The sequence below is a fragment of the Ochotona princeps genome, chromosome 2 (genome assembly GCF_030435755.1).
Source record: "Ochotona princeps isolate mOchPri1 chromosome 2, mOchPri1.hap1, whole genome shotgun sequence".
Classification (NCBI taxonomy): domain Eukaryota; kingdom Metazoa; phylum Chordata; class Mammalia; order Lagomorpha; family Ochotonidae; genus Ochotona; species Ochotona princeps.
In genome coordinates this window covers 104,600,278-104,625,606 of record NC_080833.1, presented here as the reverse complement: position 1 = coordinate 104,625,606, position 25,329 = coordinate 104,600,278, and the positions used below count along the sequence as shown (strand labels likewise).

General features: G+C 51.6%; 2 protein-coding genes and 1 long non-coding RNA gene across 4 annotated transcripts; 1 reads left to right on the top strand and 2 right to left on the bottom strand.

Annotated features, from left to right (window-relative positions):
* Positions 1–826: 826 nt before the first annotated feature.
* On the top strand, positions 827–9,991 carry SV2A (synaptic vesicle glycoprotein 2A). Its single transcript, XM_004588837.2, has 12 exons — positions 827–1,467; positions 2,846–3,026; positions 4,108–4,259; positions 4,346–4,479; positions 5,102–5,191; positions 5,406–5,516; positions 5,702–5,790; positions 6,396–6,560; positions 6,784–6,917; positions 7,742–7,948; positions 8,434–8,593; positions 8,946–9,991. Exons 1-12 carry the CDS (start codon positions 846–848, stop codon positions 9,127–9,129), a joined length of 2,229 nt encoding a protein of 742 aa, XP_004588894.1. The 5' UTR covers positions 827–845; the 3' UTR covers positions 9,130–9,991.
* On the bottom strand, positions 5,356–8,427 carry LOC131479506 (uncharacterized). The gene is made up of 3 exons (XR_009244913.1): positions 8,361–8,427; positions 5,693–5,816; positions 5,356–5,504 (listed from the first exon to the last, which is right to left on the bottom strand). It is a non-coding gene; the product is annotated as an uncharacterized LOC131479506 (long non-coding RNA).
* Positions 9,992–14,552: 4,561 nt separating the features above from the next.
* On the bottom strand, positions 14,553–17,925 carry BOLA1 (bolA family member 1). Of its 2 annotated transcripts, XM_058660181.1 has the most exons (3): positions 17,916–17,925; positions 15,501–15,535; positions 14,553–15,207 (listed from the first exon to the last, which is right to left on the bottom strand). In XM_058660181.1, the coding sequence occupies exon 3, from the start codon at positions 15,202–15,204 to the stop codon at positions 14,800–14,802; it is 405 nt and encodes a 134-aa protein (XP_058516164.1). In that variant the 5' UTR covers positions 15,205–15,207; positions 15,501–15,535; positions 17,916–17,925; the 3' UTR covers positions 14,553–14,799. The 2 variants fall into 2 exon arrangements, with proteins under 2 accessions (XP_058516164.1, XP_004589225.1); XM_004589168.4 differs by lacking the exon at positions 17,916–17,925 and having other exon boundaries at positions 15,501–15,603.
* Between the last annotated feature and the right edge of the window lie 7,404 nt (positions 17,926–25,329).

The window sequence follows — 25,329 nt, the reverse complement described above, 5'->3', positions numbered from 1 at the left end:
AGATTTATTTATTTATTTTTAATTGAAAAGTCTGAATTACAGAGGGTAGGAGAGTCAGAGAGAAGGATCTTCCGTCCCCTGGTTCACTCCCCAAGTGGTTGCAATGGCCGGAGCTGAGCCAATCTGAGGGCAGGAGCCACGAGTTTTTTCCAGTTTTCTCATGCAGAGTCCAAAGGCTTCGGGCCATCCTTGACTGCTTTCCCAGACCACAAGCTGGGAGCTGGATGGGGAGTGGAGCAGCAGGGACAAGAACTGAAGCTCATATGGGATCCCAGCGGATGCAAGGCGAGGACTTTAGCCACTAGGCTACCGTGTTGGGCTTGTGGCAGTTCCCATAGGTGTAGTCCCCAAGGTCAAAGGAAGGGGATTCACAGGAAAATGACCCCTGGGTGACCCAGCAAGTCATCTGTATTTACTGAGTTGGTGGGAACAGTATGAAGCCAGGAGGGCATCCTTGTGCCATGTGGGCTAACGGGGCTTGTGGCTGAGAGAGGGCTGGCCTGGGCCTTCTTTACCATCTCAGGATTCTAAGCTTCCTCGTTTTGGCTTTTCCCCTAGGTCGTTTGAGGTTCCTTGGAGAGAAGTAGTGCTGGCTACCTGGCTTAGCCCACCAGCCTTGCTCCTCTGGCCCTGCCCGCGGCCACACTCCTCCAAGTCCTTCCTCATCCACTCTGCTGAACGTGGGGCCCAGTGAAGCTCTTCCCTTTCCCCTTCCAGAGACTGGCTGGCCGTGTGTGTTGGTCTCCCCTTAGTCCCTACCCAGAGACGCTGGAGTGCACTGCCTCTAAGTGACTGCAGCACGAGTCCTTAAGCAGGAGCAGAGGGGAGGGGAGGGGGGCCCCACCATGGAGGAGGGCTTCCGGGACCGCGCGGCTTTCATCCGTGGAGCCAAAGACATCGCCAAGGAGGTCAAGAAGCACGCGGCCAAGAAGGTGGTGAAGGGCCTGGATAGGGTCCAGGACGAGTATTCCCGCCGCTCCTACTCCCGCTTTGAGGAGGAAGAGGACGACGACGACTTCCCTGCCCCCGCGGACGGCTACTACAGGGGAGAAGGAGCCCAGGATGAGGAGGAGGGCGGAGCCTCCAGCGACGCCACCGAGGGCCACGATGAGGATGATGAGATCTACGAGGGCGAGTACCAGGGCATCCCCCGGGCAGAGTCCGGCGGCAAAGGCGAGCGGCTGGCGGACGGGGCCCCGCTGGCTGGAGGGAGGGGAGGCCTGAGTGACGGGGCCGGCCCCCCTGCGGGCCGAGGGGAGGCCCAGCGGCGCAAAGAGCGAGAGGAGCTCGCCCAGCAGTATGAAGCCATCCTGCGGGAGTGTGGCCACGGCCGCTTCCAGTGGACCCTCTATTTCGTGCTCGGACTGGCGCTGATGGCTGACGGCGTGGAGATCTTTGTGGTGGGCTTCGTGCTGCCCAGTGCTGAGAAGGACATGTGCCTGTCTGACTCCAACAAGGGCATGCTGGGTAAGACCCCTCGGGGGCACTCCAGGCCTGTCCTGCAAACACCCCTGCTCCTGGCCTTCCCACTGGGCTCCCAACAAGGCAGGCTCTGCACACTCTCCCTAGACACTGCGCATCCCAGCCTCTGCCCTGACATACCCTGTTCTTGGGGTTGGGCTACAGGGAAACTGCATCTAACCGAGGGTGGTGAGGCTGGACTAGTGTTTGGGTGGTGGTCTGCCCCACCCCACAGGGAATGGCTCTGGTGGGATGTGTCACTGCTAAGGTTTCTTCAGCACCTTCTTCCCTCCTGCTGCCTTTCTCTCCCTGGTGTAAGCTGGGAGGGTCTGTCTGGCAGAGGTAAGGAAGGCACCCTGAACCCTGCCGTGCCTTGATTTGGGAGTGTCCAGGGGCCGGGGAGTGGTCCTTCAAGTGGAAAACCTATAGACTCACTGGGAAGGGACTGAGGCCTTGCTCAGCCTCCAAACTGTTGAGGGATTTTGAACAGGTCTCCTGTCTTTGGGGCTTGACTTGAGCATGGATAAAATGCAAAATTTGCAGTAAGTAATTTTAGAGATCAGTTTTAAATCCTGTTTTCTGCAGGAAGTAAGAAGCAGATTTTTTTTTTTTTTTTTTTTAAGATTGGAAGTATTGGGACTGAAAGGAGGAAAGCACGGGCTTGGCTGCAGTAGTGGTGGTGGTTTGGGGCATTTCTCAGGAAGACAGAAGGAATGCGGGCCCAGGAGAGCCAGGCTGGGGTGTGGTGGCGGCGGTAGTGGTGGTGGTGAGGTGTGCATGGATAAGGGCGAGAGACAGGACAGAGAGAGAAATAAGGAGGAGATGGACAGTGCTCCTGGGGTTTGCTCCTCCGTGTTCTTGCTTGGCACACCCCCTGGATTCCCTGCAGAGGTAATTTCCCATCTTTGCTTCTGTCATTTTTTGAAGATTTGTTTGTTTATTTGAAAGTCAGAGGTACATAGAAAGAAGAAGAGGGGAGAGAAGGAAAAGGGGAGAGAGAGAGAGAGACGTTCTAACCTCTGTTTCATTTCCCACAATTGCTGGAGCTGGGCCAGGCTGAAGCCAGGAGCCCAGAGCCTCCAGGTCTCCAAGCACATGGGCCATGCTCGGCTGCTGTCCCAGCTGCACTGGCAGGAAGCTAATCGGGAAGTGGAGCAGCCAGGACTGTGATGTCAGCATCACAGGTGGTGGCTTTGCCAGCTTTGCCACAGCCCTGATCCCACTCACTCACTCTTCCCTCTGGAGGGACTTAGCTTCTAGAAGGTCTTCGCAGCTTCGATCCCTTCAGTTGCAGTTTTAGCCCCCGTGGCCTGAGCTGTGGGTCTCCTGGGAGATCTGAGGTGGGTCTGTTCATATCCCTCCGTCTTCTCTCCGTTCCTTCCAGGCCTCATTGTCTACCTGGGCATGATGGTGGGAGCCTTCTTCTGGGGTGGCCTGGCGGATCGGCTGGGCCGTAGACAGTGTCTGCTCATCTCGCTCTCGGTCAACAGCGTCTTTGCCTTCTTCTCATCTTTTGTCCAGGGTTATGGCACTTTCCTCTTCTGCCGCCTGCTTTCCGGGGTTGGGTGAGTGGCCAGCCTCCTAAGCAAACTAGTGTGCCTTGGCCATGGTAGTATCTTTAGGGTCTTGTGTGGTGCTGGGCACACCCGATGTACCTAAATGTGTGTGTGTGTGGAATGAATGACTGAACTCCACCCATCTTTCCTGGCTCAGGACCTGTTCGCTGCTGTCCAGCATGCTGGTCCCTTGCAGGGCCCCTCCCAGCTGCTCTACCACTTCCAGCTCTTCTCTGAGCCTTCCTCCCCGGGCAGGCTGCTGGGTGCCTGTGGACTGTAGCATCCCCGCTCCTAGCGTCTGCATAGTTCCTGCTTGTGGCCTGAGCCCTGCAAATCCCCATAAGAGCCAGAGGGCTGGTGTGGCAGTGGCCTCTCCCCTTGCCCAGGCAGCGGCAGGCACCCACTTCGTCCCACGTCCAGTCTGCCTCCTGCCTTGCTCTGTAACTCCTGGCTTCAGACTGCTCTTTGCCCCTCTCTTCACACCCTCCCCTCCCCCAACCTGGAGCTTTCCCTCTTTTTTTTTTTTTTAGATTTATTTATTTTTATTGGAAAGCCAGATTCACAGACAGAAGGAGAGACAGACAGAGATCTTCCATCTCTGGTTCACTCCCCAAATGGCTGCAAGAGCTGCAGCTGGACCAGGCCAAGGCCATGAGCCTGGAGCTTCTTCCAGGTCTCCCATATGGGTGCAGAGGCCGAAGGACTAGAACAATCTTCTGGTGCTTCCCCAGGCCATAAGCAGGGAGCTGGATGGGAAGTGGAGCAGCCAGGATTTGAACCAGCACCCATATGGGATGTCAGCACCACAGGTGGAGGCAACTTACTGTGCCACTGCACCAGATCTGCATCTTTGAGCTTTAATGTCTGTTCCCTCTCTGTCCCTGAGACTGCTTGCTTGTTGGGTGCAGTTGCCCAGGATGAGTGCATGATGACTGGTGGGCCAGGGAGCTCGGAGGGCATTATGTGTGAGATGGAGCCTCTGACAGAGGCTTAGGAGATGGGAGGGGCCTGGGGCCCAGGAGCAATGTGGCAGGCAGCCAGGAAGGGGCAAGGCCACTTTCTAATGCTGGGTTCTCCAAACACTCTCCAGGATTGGAGGGTCCATTCCCATCGTCTTCTCCTACTTCTCTGAGTTTCTGGCGCAGGAGAAGCGAGGGGAGCATCTGAGCTGGCTGTGCATGTTCTGGATGATCGGTGGCGTGTACGCAGCTGCCATGGCCTGGGCCATCATCCCCCACTATGGTGAGCAGCCTTCAGGAGTCTTGTCCCGCGGAGTGGGCCCCTGGCCCCTGGATTCCCTGTTGACATGGTGACTCTGTCTCTGCCAGGGTGGAGTTTTCAGATGGGCTCCGCGTACCAGTTCCACAGCTGGAGGGTTTTTGTCCTCGTCTGCGCCTTTCCGTCCGTGTTTGCCATCGGGGCTCTGACCACACAGCCCGAGAGCCCGCGCTTCTTCCTGGAGGTGAATGGGGGCTGGGCAGGTCCTGGCCGGGCGGGATGAGGGCAAGAGAAGTCAGCGGGGACCCCTCGGTGCAGGTACTCACTGGGGGATTGGGGAGAGCCTGTGGGCTACCTGCCTCCACAGGGCCCCCATTCTGGGGACTTCCTCTTACTTTCTTTGGCTGAGTGGATCTCCAGGGGAGTCTCTGGGGGGTGGGGAAGCAGGAGTGGCTTTAGATTTTGGCAGGCAGGGGCCTTGGTGCTGGCTCCAACTCTTCACAGCTCAGGAGAAGTTCCTGCCTCCTGCTCCTGCCCCCTCCAACACTGCCCTGGTCCAGCAGGGTTAGGATGCTAGTTTTTGCCTGTCTCCTTACCCATCACGTCCCTTCTCTTCTGTTTTTCTCTCTCTACTGTACCAGGGGACCCAGCATCTGTGCTTGCCTTTGTCCTCTGGGTCCCCACCTCCCCATCCCACTTATCCCCAGCAGAGTGTGGGGTCTTGCTGAAGGCATCAGGGCTGGGGGGAAGGATGGGAGGTTTTCTGTGTCCTGCGACTCCAGAGAGTGAACTGGGGTCAGAGGGAGTCTGCAAGCCAGGGTGCGGGAGCTCTGATGCAGAGGCGGGGCTTTCGTCTGTGGCTTTAGAACGGGAAGCATGATGAGGCCTGGATGGTGCTGAAGCAGGTCCATGACACCAACATGCGAGCCAAGGGGCATCCGGAGCGCGTGTTCTCGGTAAGCCCATTCTGGCCCCCCCCAGGCTCTGAGCCCCTTCAGTCCCCCCATCCCTTGTGTGGATACCCCTTTCCTAGACATCTCACACCACACTCCACCTCAGTGAGAGTCTCAGGGTCTCATACATACCCTCTGTCTCTCATTCTGCTACTGCAACGAAAACAATCATGTGGAGGGCGTTGGGGGAAATACAGGCTATTTCTCTTTGCCCTAGGTCACCCACATTAAGACGATTCATCAGGAAGATGAGCTGATTGAAATCCAGTCAGACACAGGGACCTGGTATCAGCGCTGGGGAGTCCGAGCCTTGAGCCTGGGGGGACAGGTAATACAAGGTGGGATTGGGGGAGAGAAAATAGGCAGTGGAATGGGGTGGAGAGAAGGGCAGGGCTTGAGCCTGAATATGGGGGTGAGGGATGATCTGAAGGCAAGTTGCAGGACAGAACAGTGGGGGCCTAGGGGTCCCAGCAGGCGGCACAGCCACCATCTGCCTTTGCTTACCGCTTGTAGGTTTGGGGGAATTTCCTCTCGTGTTTTGGTCCGGAGTATCGACGCATCACCCTGATGATGATGGGTGTGTGGTTCACCATGTCATTCAGGTGAGGCGGCCCAGGAGCTGGGAGAGCTGGAGAAAATGGAAAGGTGGGGGATGAAGGATGAGGGAAGGGGCTGTTCAGATCCCTCCAGCTCCCCTGCTTCATGCATGCGTGCATTCATTCATTCAGCTGGCTTGCATTACTGGCTGGCCCGCCTTCAGTGCCTGTTCCACACTGGCATGGAGTAGATGTGTATGGTCCAGTTCTCAAGGAGTTTCCACGTTGGTCTGAGTTAGGCAAGCACTAGCTGCAGAGCAGTGTGGCAGGTGTCCCAGGGTGGGTCGGGGGAATGTTCGGGGAGCTTCAAGATTTGGGGGTGGGCATCTGAGTGGCAGCTAGATAGGCTGAGGGAGGGAAGTTGCAGACTGGGGAGTGCCGTAGACTGAGAGAAGCGTGAACATCTTGGAGTTAAGCAGGATCTCAGGGTGGCAGGGGAGAGCCGGAAGGCCCCGGCACCACAACCTTCAGGCAGGGAGGAGTGTAAGACCTGAGGCTGGAGGGGAGTGAGGCCCAGAAAGGAGCTGACTCCACAGGGCTTCCTTGTTTTTGCTCTGCCTGGTCCTGCTCCCCGAGTGCCGTCTCATGGCAGTCCATCTTTGCTTCTTCAGCTACTATGGACTGACTGTCTGGTTTCCGGACATGATCCGCCATCTCCAGGCTGTGGACTATGCAGCCCGCACCAAGGTGTTCCCCGGGGAGCGCGTCGAGCATGTGACCTTCAACTTCACCCTGGAGAATCAGATCCACCGAGGGGGCCAGTACTTCAACGACAAGTGTGTCACATCTCTCTTCCCATACCGTTCCCCACCCCCTCCACTCCTCATCCCTCCTACCCCTTGGTCTCTTGTGCTCCTGGAAGTTCAAAATGAGGTGTTTGGGGGGGCAAATCCCTGTGGTTTTTTTTCCTTCATGTACCAAAGGAATGGGTCTTGGAGGAGGGGCGGAGGAGGGGCTGAGGAGGCGAGGAGGAAGTGTCTCATCATCCTGACCTTACAGGTTCATCGGGTTGCGTCTGAAGTCAGTGTCCTTTGAGGATTCCCTGTTCGAGGAGTGTTACTTTGAGGATGTCACATCCACTAACACGTTCTTTCGCAACTGCACATTCATCAACACCGTGTTCTATAACACTGGTAAGGGGTGGGTGGGTGCCGGGGTGGGGACAGTGAGAGACCAAAGGCTTGGGTGGGCGTTGGTGATGGGAGAAGGATCTTCCCTCACTGACTAGCTCTGGTTCTCAAAGAGCCTTCTAGAACCTTGGAGGAAAGCGAGGTGGCACCTTAGTAGGTATCACCAGTTGTTGAGAAGATCTAGTGGAAATTAGACATTGTTCCATGATTATCTGACAAAAAAACCAACCCATTTCTTTGACCTTGGATGAACTGATCATAATTTAGTGTGATAAGAACTCAAAATGGGTTCCTGGGGAAAAGGAAAATAATGAAATGGCTATTTTGGTGGGGAGGAAAAACGTTGGGAACTGTTGCATTAATCCACTTCTTTAACCAGTGTTCTCAAACTCGGCCATTTCAGTTTTGTGAGCTGCACTGAGCCTTCCCAATCTGAAGTGGCTCTCTGATGAGCTTCCTCCACCATGCAGGAAAAACATGCTGGATAGGATTTTTTGTTGTTTTTCACATATTTTTTCGCAGGAATTTTTCCTTTACCGGTAGCCCTGCTGCTGCTCATGTTCAGCACGAGTAGACACACAGAACCTGTAAAAAGCAATGACTATTCATGAGAAAACTTGGCATCATCCCGTTTGGTAGATCATGTGTACTCATTCTGCTGTAGTCATTTCTGGTTCCCATTTCGTGTTTTACACTGAGCTCCCCGAGTAACGCTGAGAGCTCCTCATGGCTGACCCCCGGGAGTGCAGAGCACCGAGCCCTCAGGGGTAGCAGCCACCCTCTCCCGCGTGCCATGACTACCCTCGTATCTTGGCCTTCACCCCTAGACCTGTTTGAGTACAAGTTTGTGAACAGCCGTCTGGTGAACAGCACATTCCTGCACAACAAGGAGGGCTGCCCGCTCGATGTGACGGGGACCGGCGAAGGCGCCTACATGGTGTATTTTGTCAGCTTCCTGGGGTCGCTGGCTGTGCTCCCCGGGAATATTGTGTCTGCCCTGCTCATGGACAAGATTGGCAGGCTGCGGATGCTCGGTGAGGAGGAAAGGTTGGGTGGTGGGGTCGGGACTGGCTGGGAGTGACTGTCACTGGACTATGGAGGAGATTGTCCTGCAGGTCTCTTTGCGTTCTGTTTAGGAGCTGTTGTAGGATGGGGCAAGTCCTGGCTTCTTTGTTAGGGCACAGACTTTGAGTTCATGGGTTTGAGTCTTAGCTCCATCACCTACCTGGGACAAGTGACTTCATCTCTTTATGTCTGGCTGTCTGATCTGCAAAGTAGGAGTGATCATAGCACCTGCCCAGTGGGCTGATGTACTAGGCCAGTGTACGGGAAGCATGAAGCAGGGGGCCCATAGCTGGCATCAAATAAGAGGCATTGTTACCAGCATGATTGGTACACAGGGGCTTACAATGGAGGCCAGTCAAAGGTTTGTGAGGAGGTGCTCACGTTGGCCAGGCTCCAAGCTGCCTGGAGGGTTCTGCTATGGTCACACTCGTTCTCTCTCCCCTCCCGGCTCCAGCTGGCTCCAGTGTGATGTCCTGTGTCTCCTGCTTCTTCCTGTCTTTTGGGAACAGCGAGTCAGCCATGATTGCTCTGCTCTGCCTTTTTGGTGGGGTCAGCATTGCATCCTGGAATGCACTGGATGTGCTGACAGTCGAACTCTATCCCTCGGACAAAAGGTAGCTGGTGTGAAGAGGGGATGGGGCCACAGGTGTACAGCCCAGAGGTGGGGGTGAGAGGGTAGAGGGATGCAGGGTGGTGGAGTGAGGCAAATGTATTCAGGAGAAAGAGGACACACAGGTCCCTGGGTTTCCCTTCTAACAGCTGCGGCTTTGGTCTCCACCCTTCACAGTACGGACTACTGACCTCATTTTCTGTTTTCTCTCTTGTCTCTCAATCTGTCCATATTCCCCTGGCATCCTTCCCTCTCCCTCTTGGACGCTGCCTTCCATCTTCTTCGCCTTCACGTTCCTGCCGCCCCCTCTTCCCTGCTCTTGCCCCGGGCTCTCCCCGCGGTGGTGCCCTGAGCAGGACCACAGCCTTCGGCTTCCTGAACGCTCTGTGCAAGCTGGCAGCTGTGCTGGGCATCAGCATCTTCACATCCTTTGTGGGCATCACCAAGGCTGCCCCCATCCTCTTTGCCTCAGCTGCCCTTGCCCTCGGCAGCTCTCTGGCTCTGAAGCTGCCCGAGACCCGGGGGCAGGTGCTGCAGTGAGGGGGGCTCGGGAGCTTTCAGGGGTGGCAGGCACACTGTGAGCCCAACTCTGTCTTCCCATCCCTGCCCTGCCAACCTGGCCCCCTGCCTCCTTCACGCTCTCCCTTCCCACGCCCCTGTGTTTGGTGTCTTAGCTGTGTGTGCGCGTGTGCATGTGTGCGACCCCCATGGGGAGGGACGACAGGGAAGGCTCCTTCATCCTGATTTTGGGGTGAAGCTCTACCTACCCCCTAGCCCCGTCACCCTGGACTTTGCACAAAAGGAGGCTGAGCCCCGCCTTCTCCCTCCAGTGTTAGTGAGGGTCCCTGCTTCCCTGCTCTGGGGGTTCTGGGATGGGCCTCCTGCCTTCCCCTCCTTCCCTCTGCCTAGGCCCTGGGGAAGCCACAAGTATGCAGTGCTGTTGGGGGCTCGGGCTTGGGTGTAGACCATGGACCAAAAGAACTTAGAGTTGGAAGGGCCTTGGGTGGCCTCTCACTCCTCCAGTTGGATGCTGGGGAGTAGCAATAAACCTCAGCCCTCCTGGCCTCCACTTCCTCCCTCAATTTGGGCTACAAATATGAAGCCCAAGTTTTATGGAGTTAGCTGATTATTTATTTATATATTCAGTTCTGAGGCAGCTCAGCAGGACTGTGTGTGCGCGTGTGTGTATGTGAATGGGTGTGCTCTTGTGTATGTGTGTGCTATGGGCAAGGGTGTCACTATGCTGTCCTCAAATTATAAGCCAAGGGTCATTGCAGCAGACACACACACACACATAATGCTGCCTCCCACAGTACCTCCCCTGACGTGGGGTCTCTGTCCAGCCTGGGAGGGAGGCGTGCTGGGCCCTGCCGAGCTAAGAGTCCTACCATCTAGGGCCATGTAAGGGCACCGGACCAGGTCAGTCTCTTTCCTTTTACTTTAGAAGCACAGGCCGGCTGGTGTGAGAGGCTCCACCAACCACAAACAGAGGGAGACGGCAGCTGGCCTCCTGGCCTCCTGCCTGGCCCTCAGGGGTCTGAGAGCAGGAGGGGAAAGGAACCAGGCCAAAGCAGAAGATCCAAAAGCACAAGGAGCTGGGGTAGGGGCAAGGGGAGGAGACAGGGCCCTCCTGGCAACTCCTCTAAACCTGGGGAGAGACTGGTCAGCAAATGGGGGACCCCAAGTGCAGGGACCAGAAGCCTCTGTTTCCCCGTCTCCATCCCCCCACCCCCAACATGGTAGCCTCTGTACAATAAGCTGCCCTTGTCCCACCCAACTCCTTGTGGCTGCTTTCTTTGGTATCCTCTCCCCAGCCCGTTGTAGCTGTGATGTTGTAGTTTTTTAGCCATTCGTAAAATGTTAAAAAAAAAAATATATCAACCAAGAAAATCCAAATCACCCTCCTGCTGCCATGTGGTGCCCCGCCCTGTGGTCACTTTGCCCATTTCGTAACACTGAACCAGGTGGTGATTGTTGAACTCTGGTGTCTGTGCTCAAAGGACTGCCTCCTCCCCCTGTGCCCCTGTGGGAGTGTGTGCCCCTCTGCCCACCCTTCACCTGCTGGACGTAGCCCTGCCCCTGCACTCACTCCCCGGGAGGGACCATCCCTGTTCCCTGCTCTCCTGGGGGACCCTGAACCCTACTCTGTGGATGTGAATAATGAAATGAGAACTACTGATGACAAATAAAACAGAATCAAATCCTGACAACCCCAAGTGGCTATGTCTTCTTCTTTGCTTCTCCACTTTTAATCTGCCTCCTGACGGGTCTGGGAGAGACAAAGAAAGATGCAGAAAGACTGCCAACTGAGAGCCAGCGTCATGGGGCGCATCGCCTGTGTTGCAAGGTGGAGTCTCTACGGTCACCTTACTGCTTCTCTTGTTTTAAAGATTTATTTATTTTATTTGAAAGTCAGAACTACTGAGAAGGGGAGACAGAGATCTTCCATCTACTGATTCACTCCCCGATTAGCTGAGACAGGCTGACAGGAAGTCAGGAGATTCCTCTGGGTCTCCCACGTGGGTGCAGGGGTTCAAAGACTCAGGCCGTCCTCCGCTGCTCTCCCAGACCACTAGCAGGGAGCAGGGAGGGAAATGGAGTAGCCGGGACACAAACTGGTACTCAAATGAAACACTAGCAGCACAGATGGAGGATTAGCCCACTGTACCACAGTGATGGCCCCAACCTTTCCAAGTCTACATTAAGGGCCTGACCTGGGACATCTGAAGACTTCGATAGTCTTTTTTTTTAATTTATTTAGTCATATTGGAAAGGCAGATCAGATTTTGGGAGAGGAGGAGAGACAGAAGAAAGATATTCCATTCACTGGTTTACTTCCCAAATGGCCTCAATGGGCAGAGCTGATCCAATCTGAAACCAGGATCCAGGAACTTTCTCCACGTTTCCTGCACAGGTGCAGGGTCCTAAGGCTTTGGGTCATTCTCTACTGCTTTTCTAGGCGACAAGCAAGGAGCTAGATGGGAAGTGGAGCAGCCAAGACACGAATTGGCATCACCGTGGGATCCTGGCATGTAAGGCAAGGACCCCGCTAGTAGGCCCCAAGTAATGTTTCTTTTCTTTCTTTTTAAGATTTATTTTTATTAGAAAGTCAGATATACAGACAGGAGGAGAGACAGAGAGGAAGATCTTCCATCCGATGATTTACTCCTCAACGGCTGGAGTTGAGTCAATCCAAACCCAGGAGCCAGGAGTCTCTTCTGGTTCTCCCACGTGGGCGCAGGGTCCCAAAGCTTTGGGCCACCCTTGACTGCTTTTTATTTTTACATTTTATTTATTTTAAAATTTATTTTATTTTTATTTGAAAGAGTTAAACAGACAGATCCTCCATTTGCTGTTTGATTTCCCAATTAGCCACAATGGCTGGAGCTGGGCAGATCTACACTCCGGAGTTTCCTCCAGATCTCCCATGTGGGTGCAGGGACCCAAGGACTTGAGTCATCCTCAATGCTTTCCCAGGCTCATTAGCAGGGAGCTGGATTGGAAGTGGAGCAGCCAGGACTTGAACCTCTGTCCATATGGGATCTGGCACTGCAGGCAGAGGCTTAGCCTATTATGCCACAGCACTAGGCCCCTATCCCCTAGGAACTACATTTTAAACAAATGTCCTTGGGCATTCTTTTTTTTTTAAAGATTTATTTAGTATTTTTATTGGAAAGGCAGATTTACAGAAAAAAGCAGATACAGAGAGGAAGATCTTCCATTCGTTGTTTCACTCCCCAAACGGTCACAATAACTGAGCTATGCTGATCTGAAGCCAGGAGCCAGGAGCCTCCCCAGTCTCCCACGTGAGTGTAGGGTCCCAAGGCTTTGGGCCATTCTAGACTGCTTTTCCAGGCTGCTTTCCAGAGAGCTGGATGGAAAGTAGGGCTGTCGGGATTAGAATCGGCGCCCATATGGGATCCCAGCACGTGCAAGGCGAGGACTTTAGCCATTAGGCTACTGTGCTGGGCCCGACCTTGGGTATTCTTTTTCTTGAGGGAATTTCTTGCTTGGTGGTTATTCCTCACTGTTCACACTCTAGATCATTTCATTCTAGCAAGTTTCTATTTTTTTATTTTTAATGGTAGCTCTCAGATCAACTTCCTTCCCATTCCCACAGCTGACTTTCAGGTCAGCGTTTCACTTTTTCTTAATGTATTTTTTTAAAAAAGATTTATTTATTTTATTACAAAGTCAGATGTACAGAGAGGAGAGACAGAGAGGAAGATCTTACATCCAATGATTCACTCCCCAAGTGAGCCCAACGACTGGTGCTGCGCCGATCCGAAGCCGGGAACCAGGAACCTCTTCCGGGTCTCCCACGCGGGTGCAGGGTCCCAATGCATTGGGCCGTCATCAACTGCTTTCCCAGACCACAAGCAGGGAGCTGGATGGGAAGTGGAGCTGCCGGGATTAGAACCGGCGCCCATATGGGATCTCGGGGTGTTCAAGGTGAGGACTTTAGCCACTAGGCCACACTGCCAGGCCCTTTTAATGTATTTTAAAGTCAGAGAAAGGGCAAGTGAGTGCCAACATTTCCGTCCACTGGATCATGTTCCAGATGGCCACAAGAGCCAGGGCTAGGACAGGCTAAAGCTTGGAACCAGGAACTCCACCTAGGTCTTTCTTGTGGGTGGCAGAGGCCCAAGTTAAGCTGCACCACAGTGCTGGCTCCCTGGGTCCACTTTTTAAAAGAAATTTATTTGAAAGGCAGAGTTACAGATAGAGAGAGGTGCTCCGACCAGCAGAGCCAGTAACGTGGACAGAGGGAGGGTCTGGGGATGAAGCACTGACAGGAGACCAGTGATGACAGAAGTCTCTCCCAAGCCTTCCTTTATTACTCCTTTTATACTCATTCCCCAAAGCCCTTTAGCCAAAGGATAAGATGCCAATGAGTCCCATTAGTCCAGGTGCTTTTAGCCACAAGCTCATTTCCTGTTACAGTAGCTCAGCTTAACAAGTGCTAATTAACTCCTTAGCCCTCAATCGAGAGGGAGAGGTCTTGCAGCCACTGGTTCACTCTACAAATGGCCACAGGGCCAAGCTAGAGCCAGGAGCTTTTTCTGAGTCTCCCACATGGGAGCAGGGGCCCAAGGACTGGAGCCATCTTACACTGCTTTCCCAGACCATTAGCAGAGAGCTGGAGAAGTGCAGTATGGGGACTTGGACCAGCACTCATATGGGATTCCAGCACTGTCGGCAGTGGCTTAACTTGCCACATCACCAACCTCTCCATGTTCACATTTTTTGGGGGAAAAATAAAAATACGCTACGCTATCACACTGGGCCCGAGATGTTCCTTATTAAAAACAAAATACAAGTACTTACTGGAAATGATCAGAAGCCAAACATCCGCTAAAGATCAAATTAGCTGGGTCCGCTGTCGTGGCCTAGCGGCTAAAGTCCTCGCCATGAACGTGCCTGGATCCCATATGGGCACTGGTTCCAATCCCGGCTGCTCCACTTCCCATCCAGCTCTCTGCTTGTGGCCTGGGAGAGCAGTCGAGGATGGCCCAAAGCCTTGGGACTGCAGCTGCATGGGAAACCTGGAAGAAGTTCCTGGATCCTGGCTTCAGAACGGCACAGCACCAGCCGTTGCGCTCACTTGGGGTGTGAATCATTGGACGGAAGATCTTCCTCTCTGTCTCTCCTCTCTGTATATCTGACTTTGTAATAAAAATAAATAAATCTTTAAAAAAAAAGATCAAATTAGCCATATCTGCCCATTAACCGTCTTCCAACAGCTCACTACCCAGTCCAGTTTTTATGCCATTACTCAGGTTCTTCCTGTGCTCTGCAACACCTTTATTCTTTTTGGGGGTTTAATTTTGTGTTTTCCTTTAAAGATCCAGCCAGGCCACTTCCTCCATGAAGCCCTCCCTGACGGTCCTAGTCTACAGGTATTTTTCCACTCACCTGCAGCACAGATTCAACAGATCATTAAGAACACTGCGACACACAGGTATAGCTGCTTTCCCTTTTAATATACAGAATTGTTTGCAACTCAAGTCTCACGCAGTTTTTAATTACAACTTCCCAAGGATCAGGCAGCATGGAAGTGGAATTCTGCACTTTCTTGAGCTGGCTTCCATGTGAAATGCGTTGCTATCCCCGCGGAACAGGGATGTGTGTGCAGAGACAGAAGGCCTCAGTACTTGGTTCTCTTTTTCCCAGCCCACTGTCATCCTGGTCTTCGACCTCTCTCGGGGTTCAAGGAGTTTTCTTGCTCCCACCCAGGCAGGGGGGGCTAGTATCCAGGTGAGGATTTTCTTTCCACTGGGCAGGGGTCCGTGCCTGGATGGCCAGTGCATGGACCGGCCCGGCCAGCTCCTCAGCCAGCGCCTCGTGGACCAGCCGGTGCCGCTGCAGGGGGCTCAGTCCCTCGAAGCGAGAGCTCACCACGGCCACGCGGAAATGCGTCTCGCTGCCGCGGGGCACCGCGTGGCCGCCGCTCTCGTTGCGCAGCTCCAGCACCTCAGGACTCAGGGCCTGCTCGAGCTTTGCGCGAATGGCGGCCTCCACCGGCCCGGCGGTCCCAGATCCGGCGCACCCCCGGGACAGACAGACGCGACCGGCCATGGAGACCAGGGGCCGGACCAAGTGTCCACTCAGCATCGGCTAGGACAGAGACATGGGCGCGAGGAGGTGAGGGTCAGAGCCTTCTGCTTCAGCCCAGGCCCCGCGCGGTCCCCGAACCCACACCCCGACCCGGGACGTCCACACCCGCTGCCCGCAGGTGACGTGGATCACAGTTCGGCCTCCGGCTGCGCGCGCTGCAGGGCTAGAGGTTATGAGGCCCGCGCGCCAGGCGCGGTCGCCACTAAGGGTTTTACAAGGAACAGGTTTTGGTGGAGCCGGTGACCTTGTGTCCCCACCCACGTCCCCCGAACCCTAGGCGAGGCCACTTCTACCTGCAGCTTAGCCTCGGCAACCGCAATTCCCGCTCGGGGCCGCGGCTCCCTGCGTTCCCGGGCAAGGTGCAGGCCTGGCGTTCCGCGGCACGCTGGGAATTGGAGTCCTCGCTCGGGGTAGCCGAACCTGTAGAGCCCAAGTGGTGCCCAGAGGGTTCACGGGAATTGTAGTTTCCGATGTCTTACCGCACCCTGCCGCGCGTCCCGTATTAGAGTATTTTATTTTTGTGCTGGAGCCTGGGGCGTTGGGCAGGGCCTGTCACCAGAGTTTACAGAAAGCCTGAACACGACAGACCAATGTGCTGATGAAATTAAGTTGAAGAAGCTAAGGAGAGGGCCCGCTGCATGGGCCATGGGCTGAAGTCCTCGCCTTGAAGGTGCTGGGATCCCATATGGGCGCCGGGATCCCATATGGGCGCCGGTTCTAATCCCGACAGCTCCACTTCCCATCCAGCTCCCTGCTTGTGGCCTGGGAAAGCAGTGGAGGACGGCCCAAAGCCTTGGGACCCTACGCCCATGTGGGAGACATGAAAGAAGTTACTGGCTTCTAATCAGCTCAGCTCTGGCCATTGCAGCCACTTGGGGAGTGAATCATCGGACAGCAGATTTTTTTTGTCTCTCCTCTGTATATCTGCCTTTTCAATAAAAATAAGTAAATCTTTAAAAATATATATTGTTTTAGCTTTTTGAAGGTTGCAAGACTAGTACAGTGAGCAACACATGTACCTATTGATCATGTTAATTAATGATAATATTTTACCAGATTTGCTTTTCAATATGTATGTATGCGTGTAATAACATCAATAAAACAGAAACTATTTTGGCTGAATTATTTGGGTTGGGTACAAATTATTTTTTAAAAATACTTATTTCATTTTTATTAGAAAGTCAGATATACAGAGAGGAGGAGAGACAGAGAGGAAGATCTTCCGTCTGACAGTTCACTGCCCCAGTGACCGCAACGGTCGGTGCTGAGCTGATCTGACGCCAGGAGCCAGGAACCTCCTCTGGGTCCCCAACACGGGTGCAGGGTCCCAAGGCCTTGGGCTGTCCTCGACTGTTTTCTCAGCCCACAAGCAGGGAGCTGGATGGGAAGTGGAGCAGCCGGGATTGGAACCAGTGCCCATATGGGTTCCTGGCATGTGCAAGGCAAGGACTTTAGCTACTAGGCCACTGCGCCAGCCACATTTTATTTTTAAGTTAAAGAAAGTTATTTGAGGGCACATCTCAATGGCCAGTAACTAAATCCTCGCCTTGGACATGGTAGGATCCCATATGGGTGCCTGTTCATTTCCCGGCTGCTCTACTTCCCATCCAGTTCCCTGTTTGTGGCCTGGGAAAGCAGTGGAGAATGGCCCAAGGCCTTGGGACACGGCACCTGTATGTGCAGGACCTGGAAGAAACTCCCAGCTCCTGGCTCAGCTCCAGCCATTCTAGCTACCTGGGAAGTGAACCAGCAGACAGGAGATCTTTCTCTGTATCTCCCACTCTCTGTAAATCTGCCTTTCCAATAAAAATCAATCAATCAACTATCAGTCTTTAAAAAAAAAGTGATTTGAGAGGCAAGGATGGGGGCAGCCCCCATTCTCTTGTCGTACTCCCTGTGTCTGCAATGGTTGGGCCTAGGGGGCTGGCTAACACTGCGGGCTGGGAGCTCAGTTCAGCTTTCCCACTGAGTGCTGGGGACCCAACTGCTCGAGCCATCCCGTGCTGCACCCCAGGGCTGCCTTACAGGAAGCTGCAGCTGGACGGCAGTGCCTGGACTCAGGCCCTGGTACTTGGATGGGGTACACTGGAGCCCTGACCTCTCATTGTCCTTCTCACTCCAGCTGTGACATCAGTTCCAACACGTATCTACTAAAAACACGGGCATTTTCCTGTATGACCACAGTATCATGGTCACACCCAAGACTTTCGACATTCACACAGTACTCACAAACCAATGGTATTCAGATTTCTGCATTAAAAACAAAAGATTTCTGTATTGGTCTCCATTGTCTGCTGTGGTTTGAGTATGCCTCTTTCCGAGTTAATGTTGGGATGGCATAGCGGGTTAAGGCTTTGCTTGCTACTCCAGTATCCCATATAGGCACTGGCCTAAGATCTGGCTGTTCCACTTCTGATCCAGCTTCCTGCTAATGTGCCTGAGAAAGCAGCAGGAGACCGGTTAGGTATTTGGGCCCCTGCAGCCATGTGAGAGATCCTGAAGAAACTCCTGGCTTCGGCCTGACTCAGTCCTAGCTGTTAGGACATTTGGAGAGTGAGCTAGTGGGTGAAAGGTCTTTCCTTCTCTGCCTGTAGTTCTGCCTTTCAGATATATAAAAAATAAATATTTTTTAGAAGGTCAATGCTGAAATTTAATGACCATTGGGTTAGTATCGAGAGGTGGAGACCTCAGAAGATGACTAGGCCTGGAGGGCCGTGTTTTCATGAAGAATGAATGTCTCAATAAAGGGCTCCGTGGGGGTAAGCCTCCCGCTTCTGCCTCCTGCCTAGATGATGCTATCTCCAAGGAACTAGTCTTCACTAGACACCGAATCTGCTGGTGCCTTGGTCTTGGACTTGTCAACCTCTGGAATTGTGAGAAAATGAATTTCTGTTCTTTATAAGCTACTCAGTGTGTGCTGTTTTGTTATAGACACACTAATGGGCCATGATAGTGACCTTCATAAAGCTTAGTTCTCACTAACGTAGTCAAGGAACATGGGGTGTATGCAGGTGACTTTTGGCTTTGTTTGTGAAGACAGTCGACTGCAATGTGGAAGACGTGCAATGTAGAGGAATCAACAGCGAGAACACAGAGACCCGGTGTGAGGTTAGGGAAGCAGCACTGGAGAAAGCTGGGACCTTGGACCAACGTGGTGGTGCTGGTGATGGAAAGTTGTGGCTGCAAGATATACTTGAATATTAGAAAAGTAATAGTATCTGGTAAAAGATTAGTTATAGAAGGGGAATTTTGAAGAATAATTACTACATTTATGTATCTGAAGTTACAAAATTAGTATGAAAGGGGTCCATGTAGTAGCCTGGTGGCTAAAATCCTCACCTTGCAAATGCAGGGATCCTATATGGGCGCTGATTCTAGTCCCGGTGGACCTGCTTCCCATCCAGCTCCCTGCTTGTGGCCTGGGAAAGCAGTCGAGGACAGCCCAAAGCCTTGGGACCCTGCACCCGCGTGGGAGACCTGGAGGAAGTTCCTGGCTCCTGGCTCCAAATCATCTCAATTCTGGCCATTGTGGTCACTGGGCAGTGAACCAATGGATGGAAGATCTTTCTCTTTGTCTCTCCTCCTCTCTCTACATATATATGTCTTACTTTGCAATAAAAAAATAAATCTTAAGAAAAAAACAAAACAAAATTCAGAATCTAATTGTTAAATTCTGGAAATTAACCTAGTGATAATATTATTATGTGACCTTATTCAGCTTTTGCCAGCTGTTCCACTCATGTCTCACACATACAGTGGAAACAATCTCTCTGATCAAGAATCCAAAGTAAGGTGTCACATTCAGGTGTGAAGGCTCTGTGGTCTTTTTAAAAAATATATTTATTTTTATTGGAAAGTTAGATTTACAGAGAGAGAGAAGGAGAGACAGCGAGAAAGATCTTCCATCTGTTGGTTCACTCTTCAAGTGACTACAATGGCTGGAGCTGAACTGATACAAAACAAGGAGCCAGGAGCTTCTTCTGGGTCTCCCACGTGAGTGCAGGGTCCCAAGGCTTTTGGCCGTCCTCCACTGCTTTCCCAGGCCAGAAGCAGGGAGCTGGATGGGAAATGGTGCAGCCAGGATATGAACCAATGCCCACATGGGATCCCAGCAGATTTGAAATGAGGGCTTTAGCCACTAGGCTATTGCACCGGACCTTGTGGCCTCCTTTAATCTGGATTAATTCCTCAATATTCTTTTGTTTTTCATGTCTGACAGTTTTGAAGAGAGCAGACCATTTATTGGGTATAACATCACTCAGTTGGGACTTGTCTAATGTTTCTATGCAATTCAAATTTGGGAGAGACATTTAGGGCAAAAACACTGCAGAAGTGGTGTTGAGTCCTACCCAATGTTTCTTACCAGGGGACTTGAGATTTGTCCTTTTCTTTCCTTTTTTTTTTTTTAAGATTTATTTTTATTACGAAGTCAGATATATAGAGAGAGGAGGAGAGACAGAGAGGAAGATCTTCCGTCCGATGATTCACCCCCCAAGTGAGCCGCAACGGCTGGTGCGCGCCAATCCGATGCCGGGAACCTGGAACTTCTTCCGGGTCTCCCAAGTGGGTGCAGTGTTCCAATGCATTGGGCCGTCCTTGACTGCCTTCCCAGGCCACAAGCAGGGTGCTAGATGGGAAGTGGAGCAGCCAGGATTAGAATTGGTGACCATATGGGATCCCGGGGCATTCAAGGCGAGGACTTTAGCTGCTAGGCCACACTGACAGGCCCAATTTGTCCTTTTCTTATCAAAGATTTTAATAACCTGCTGAATCTGGTGTCAGACTTTTCCATTGCAAAATTATTTATTTTCCACCTGTAATTGTGAGAGATATAGTTCCCTCTGATCTTGGCTGCACTTCTCATGATTTTAGTTACCTGTGGTCAACTGTCGTTTGGAAATGTGAAATGAATTCAAAAAAATAAACTCTTCCTAACTTTGAACTAACTTAAAAATTCATATTTAATATTGTGTACATAGTTGAGAGGGATGCATGCACATGCGTGCCTCTGATTAGGGTGTGGAGGGTCAGGTGTGGAGGAAGGTGGGTAGGACGCATTTCAGTCTTTTTTCCCTCCTGTGTCTGCAGGGAAGGAGGGGAGGACTTTTCCAAGGGTGTTATTTGAGTTAGTTTTGATAGCCTTGAGACATTGTCGGCGTCATTGCTACAGGGTTGAGAAAATCTTTTCAAGGTCTACAGGTTGACAAAGTCCACCTTAGCTCATCCACAGATCCAGGAACATGCTGCAAAATTTGACCAGGAGAATTGTCCAACTTATTTTGTTTTCCATCATCTGATGAGGCAGTTGATGGTCCCTGCTGGCATAGATGAACTAGCTGCTATGCCTCCCTTGTGCATCTGGGCATGCTGTCCAGCACACAGGCAAGGAAGGGGCCCAGTCCTGACACATGCACTCCAAGGTTGGCCCACATATATTGTGATTTTCCCTGTCGCTGGGGTTTGAGTTCAGCCATCTGGTTGGGGAATCCCCCAAGAAACCTCACCTGGGGTAACTCTAAACTTGACACTTGTGTGCACCAGACAGCATGGTCTGTCTCTGGCAGCAGCCAAACACACATACTGGTAGATGCAGTTCAATTCTGCCCCAGCCCCATCTCTCACACAAACTGATAGGTGCTGTGGCCTAGTCCGTCCAGCTTGCCACAGGCCTGGTCCTTATGCATACTAGCAGGTGTTACAGCCTAGTTAGGTAGAACACCAATAACCCCCCACGAGGACTGCCCTAAGCCCCATTTTTTACACATGCCAGCCTCTGCTGTGCTCTAACTCAGCCCAGCCCACATCCCATCTGGTTTTTGTGCATACATAGGTGCGCATACATACTTAGCTTGGCCTGACCTGTCCGCAGACCTGGCCTTCACATATGTCAACAGGTGCTATCGCTTTGTCTAGCCTGGCCTGCCCCAAACCTTGGTTCTTGTGCTCACTAGCAAGGCAGTGCCCACAGTTCCCTGCCAGTCATGTTCCTAGCTCTGGATCTTGTGCCTGCCAGGGATTACTGCAGTCCAAAACTAACTTTTACTATTGTCATAATTGCTTATTTTATTATTGCTCATTTCTTTCTGTGCCTACTTTGTAAGTTTAACTTTGTCACAGGTGTGGATGTATGTTAAGAAAAAAACACAGTGTAACTGACTCTCCACCTCCATGGGTTTCACATCCATGGATTCAACTGACTACAGATGGAAAATGTTTGAAAAAGTCTTGCAGCTGTACCGAGTGCATACAGGTTGTCCCCCACCCACCGTCATTATTCCTTAAGCAATACAGCACAGCAACTTTTAAATATCCCCTACTTTGCATCAGGTTTGCATAGTAGCCTTGAGATAACTTAAAGAATACAGATAGATGAGCTAGGTTGTATGCAAGTACCACACCACTTTATATGAGAGATGTGAGCATCCCCAGTGTTTGGTATTCTGGAACCGATCCCCGACAGGCACTGAGGGCTGATCCCATACATTTGCAGGGTTTGGTACTATGTATCTCAGGCATCCACCAGGTGTGTTGGAACATCTTTCTTGTGTCTGGAGGATGACCCTGTATTTTGAGTCTATAAAATTGCCTTTCTCAATAAGTTTTGGCCCATTAATTTTAGCATCTTAACAGTGTGTTTGAGGCAACTTGTATGGATACTGAAGGTGAAGTGAGATCACAGATGTTGGGCAATGGGCTATAGAGAACTAAATTGACTAGAAAGCTGTTAAGGAGACAACATCTGTACCAGGACTGATTTTTGGGTTTGGCCAGGCCTTCCATGGTCTGGATGGTGCTTGCTTGAGCTGGTGAGGGTGCTGCCCTCAGTGTGCTGATACAGATGCTGAGCTCTTCAGGAAATACCCTGGCAGATACACCCGTGAGCCATGTTTTATTCCCCACGTGGGTATCCTTTGGCTCAAATTGACACTGGACAAAATTGACCATCACAGCCTTCTCATCCAGCTTTGGGACCTGCGGGCCCCTGGCTCTGCAAAGCATTCTTGACATTTATTCTAACAATTCTATTGTGGTAGGGTATCTTATTTTTATTTTATTGATGAGCTTCTATTACGTGTTCCTTCATTCTGTCGACCACACTCTGTTTTTGGCACTTGGAGAATAGTAGCTGACCAAAGAAATATTTTAGGAAAGAAAATGCCATGTCTCTAAGAGTATAGTTTCATGTTTTCATGCTAGAGACATTGAATTAACCCAGTAAGAGCCAGACAGAAGGGACCAAGAACTACTGGATAAACAATTCAGGGAAGACGTGGTTTCTCTCTTGAGATAATTTCAGAATGGAAGTGAGAGCAAAGTTAAAGTCGAGTGAAGTTCTAGGAGCAGGTTGTGAGCATAACAGGCATGGTTGCACCAAGGCTGTTGGAATAAGGAAGTGGTGTCTGGGCTGAGGTTGGAAGCTGAGATTTTTTTCTAGGTCAAGAGGATGATGCATTCCAGCCGGAGGCAGCCGTGTGTGCAATGGCAGGGAGCTGCGGAAGGTCTTAAGTGGTGACTGGCGAGTGGAGTGCAGGGGAAGTGGGGAGGGAGAGGATGGTGGTGGTTAGTGCAGAAAGGAGCCACCAAGCCAAGCAAGTGTTCAACCACATGTTCAACTCAGGTGCCCTTAGTGAAAATCCCAGAGGCAGCGAAAAATAAGATCCAGCCTGTCTGTGAGGGTGGATGCTTGTATAGATGGCCTGCTCTATTTTGTCACAGCCTGGAAAGAACAATAGGAAAGGAGCTCTGAGGAACAGTATGTAGTAATTGAGTCTGATAATGAAGTTTGGTATGACGTTAAACTATTCAATCTAATTATCTTTCTTTTAGAGAAGAAGAAAATAAATCTGGAAAAGTTATTTTATTAAGCCCAACAGTGAATTAGTGAAGAGTCTATTCTTTGGATCAAGCAGACCTGGGTATCAAGCATGTCTTTTTTTTTTTTTTTTTTTAAGATTTATTCATTTTATTACAGCCAGAGATACACAGAGGAGGAGAGACAGAGAAGAAGATCTTCCGTCCGATGATTCACTCCCCAAGTGAGCTGCAACGGGCCGATGCGCCAATCCGAAGCCAGGAACCTGGAACCTCTTCTGGGTCTCCCACGCGGGTGCAGTGTCCCAATGCATTGGGCCGTCCTCAACTGCTTTCCCAGGTCACAGGCAGGGAGCTAGATGGGAAGTGGAGCTGCCGGGACTAGAACCGGCGCCCATATGGGATCCCGTGGCTTTCAAGGTGAGGACTTTAGCCGCTAGGCCATGCCGCCGGGCCCTCAAGCATGTCTTTAAAAAAAAAAAAGATTTCATTTATTTATTTGATAGAGTTACAGAAAGAAGAGATACAGACTAAGCTCTTCCATCCACTGGTGTTTTTTTTAATGGCAATTGCATGTCACTTAAGAGTACCTGTTGTGATGGAGTTCCTGTTATCTGTTTTACTGTTTTTAGCCCTGTAGATCTGAACAGTTGACAACATCAACCTCCACAGTTGACTAGTTTCCTGGCAAAGAACCGACACTAACAAAATACACATGAACTGTATGAATCATTCAGAATGCCAGTTCATTGACATCGAGTGACTGCTGTGTCTTCTTGTAACTGGCTCGCCCCCTTTCAGTGCACTGTTTTCATCTTGGACTAGAATAATCTGGCACTTACTGACTGAGCACAGAATCTGAGCAGAGGAGATCGGGTGCACTTTAGAAGTTTTTCACTCATGTCTTGAGAAAAGGTTCCTCACCAAGATTCTAGCAGACCATTGTGTCTACCAGTCAGCTACGCTCATGGCTGGAGAAATAACATACGCCAAGTGTGAGTGTCGCCCAGTTAGATGCTGTGTGATCCATGCCTTTCTGTTGACACACGCATCTTTACAAGTGATAGCATCAGTCGGGATAGAGCCGCCTTGCGAGATCGGACTTGGGTGTTCCCGGTATTCCCTAGATCGAAAGCAGCATTCTTGCAAATAGCTACCAGGAACGGCTTGAGCTCCCTAGAGTGGAAGTAAGGAACACAAGACAGCTTTTAGTAAACATTATCTGAAAGGTGGGTGGGGGGTCCCGCCAATCTTTGGGATGCGAAGGCCAAGCGACCCCACAAAGGATGTCGATGAAGTCTAAGGAGTGGTGACAAAGGCACGGGAAAAAGAAGGCTGCTGTTACAACGAAAGAAGACAGGAGTCCATTTGACTTAGGACCTGGATGTTGGTGCAGTTCAGGACAGTCAAAAGAGCAGAGGCGCAGGTTGCCCTTTAGAAAGGCTGAAGCGTGAGATGCTCGCTGGCATAAACGTGTGGGAGCACAGGAAGCAGATACAGGGGACTGAGCTTTCGAAACCAATGCGTGTGCTAGCAGCAAGCGCGGGATGAAGCAAGCTCCTCAGGAAAAGAGAGAAGTGGGTTTATGCAGAGCTGGAGTGGCGTCGCGGGTTCAGGGCTGGTAGACGAATAGGCACAAGATGGACAAAACCACAAGTGTGTATGGTGGTTGTGCAATCCTGAGCAAGTTTCCAGGCGGTGTCGGACGCCCCTTGCAGGCCATGAGCAGGATGGCAGCTCGATAATACGCACTGGCCAAATCTCATATGGAGGGGATGAGTAGCTGCAGGAGGGGAGCGAAGCCATGCGCGACCCCAGCTCATCAACCGTGTGCGGCTGTGGCGAGAGGGAAAAGGCGGGCCTTGGAGGTCATTTAGAGCTCCAGGGAAAGCTGCCTCGGAATCCCACATTCTTGAGAGGAATAACTTTCCATCTCTTTGAGGCCTTCTGCAGTCCTTTGGGGGTGTTTTTAGGAATTTCCCTGCTCTAATATGGGGTTAAAAAAACGCATAAGTTGCTGTTCAGTAGGAAAAAAATTTCCTTTTTTTTTTCTTGTCTGAAGCCTTATCTCTTTAAAAATCCTGACATGCAAATAAGGGGCTTTAATGTGGCTCTCAGCGATTGGTGGGTACCTGCAAAACTCGTCATTTCCTCGCAGGGGCAGGGTGCAGAACCACAGCCCGCCCGCGGCTTTCCTATTGGCTGTTAGACCCGGCGGCGCTACTAGCCAATCAAACCGCTTCCCTTCACCCCTCCCAGTGGCTCTTATAAATTACATCAAATTGGCTATCTATTCCCATAGCCTCTCCC

What these genes read in the sequence shown, in the direction of transcription:
- BOLA1 (XM_058660181.1), bottom strand. Translation starts at nt 15,204, where the DNA reads ATGCTGAGTGGACACTTGGTCCGGCCCCTGGTCTCCATGGCCGGTCGC.
- SV2A (XM_004588837.2), top strand. Translation starts at nt 846, where the DNA reads ATGGAGGAGGGCTTCCGGGACCGCGCGGCTTTCATCCGTGGAGCCAAA. An exon ending in GCCCGCGCTTCTTCCTGGAG is followed by an intron (nt 4,480 to 5,101) that starts GTGAATGGGGGC and finishes CTGTGGCTTTAG; the next exon opens with AACGGGAAGCATGATGAGGC. An exon ending in ATCCGGAGCGCGTGTTCTCG is followed by an intron (nt 5,192 to 5,405) that starts GTAAGCCCATTC and finishes TCTTTGCCCTAG; the next exon opens with GTCACCCACATTAAGACGAT.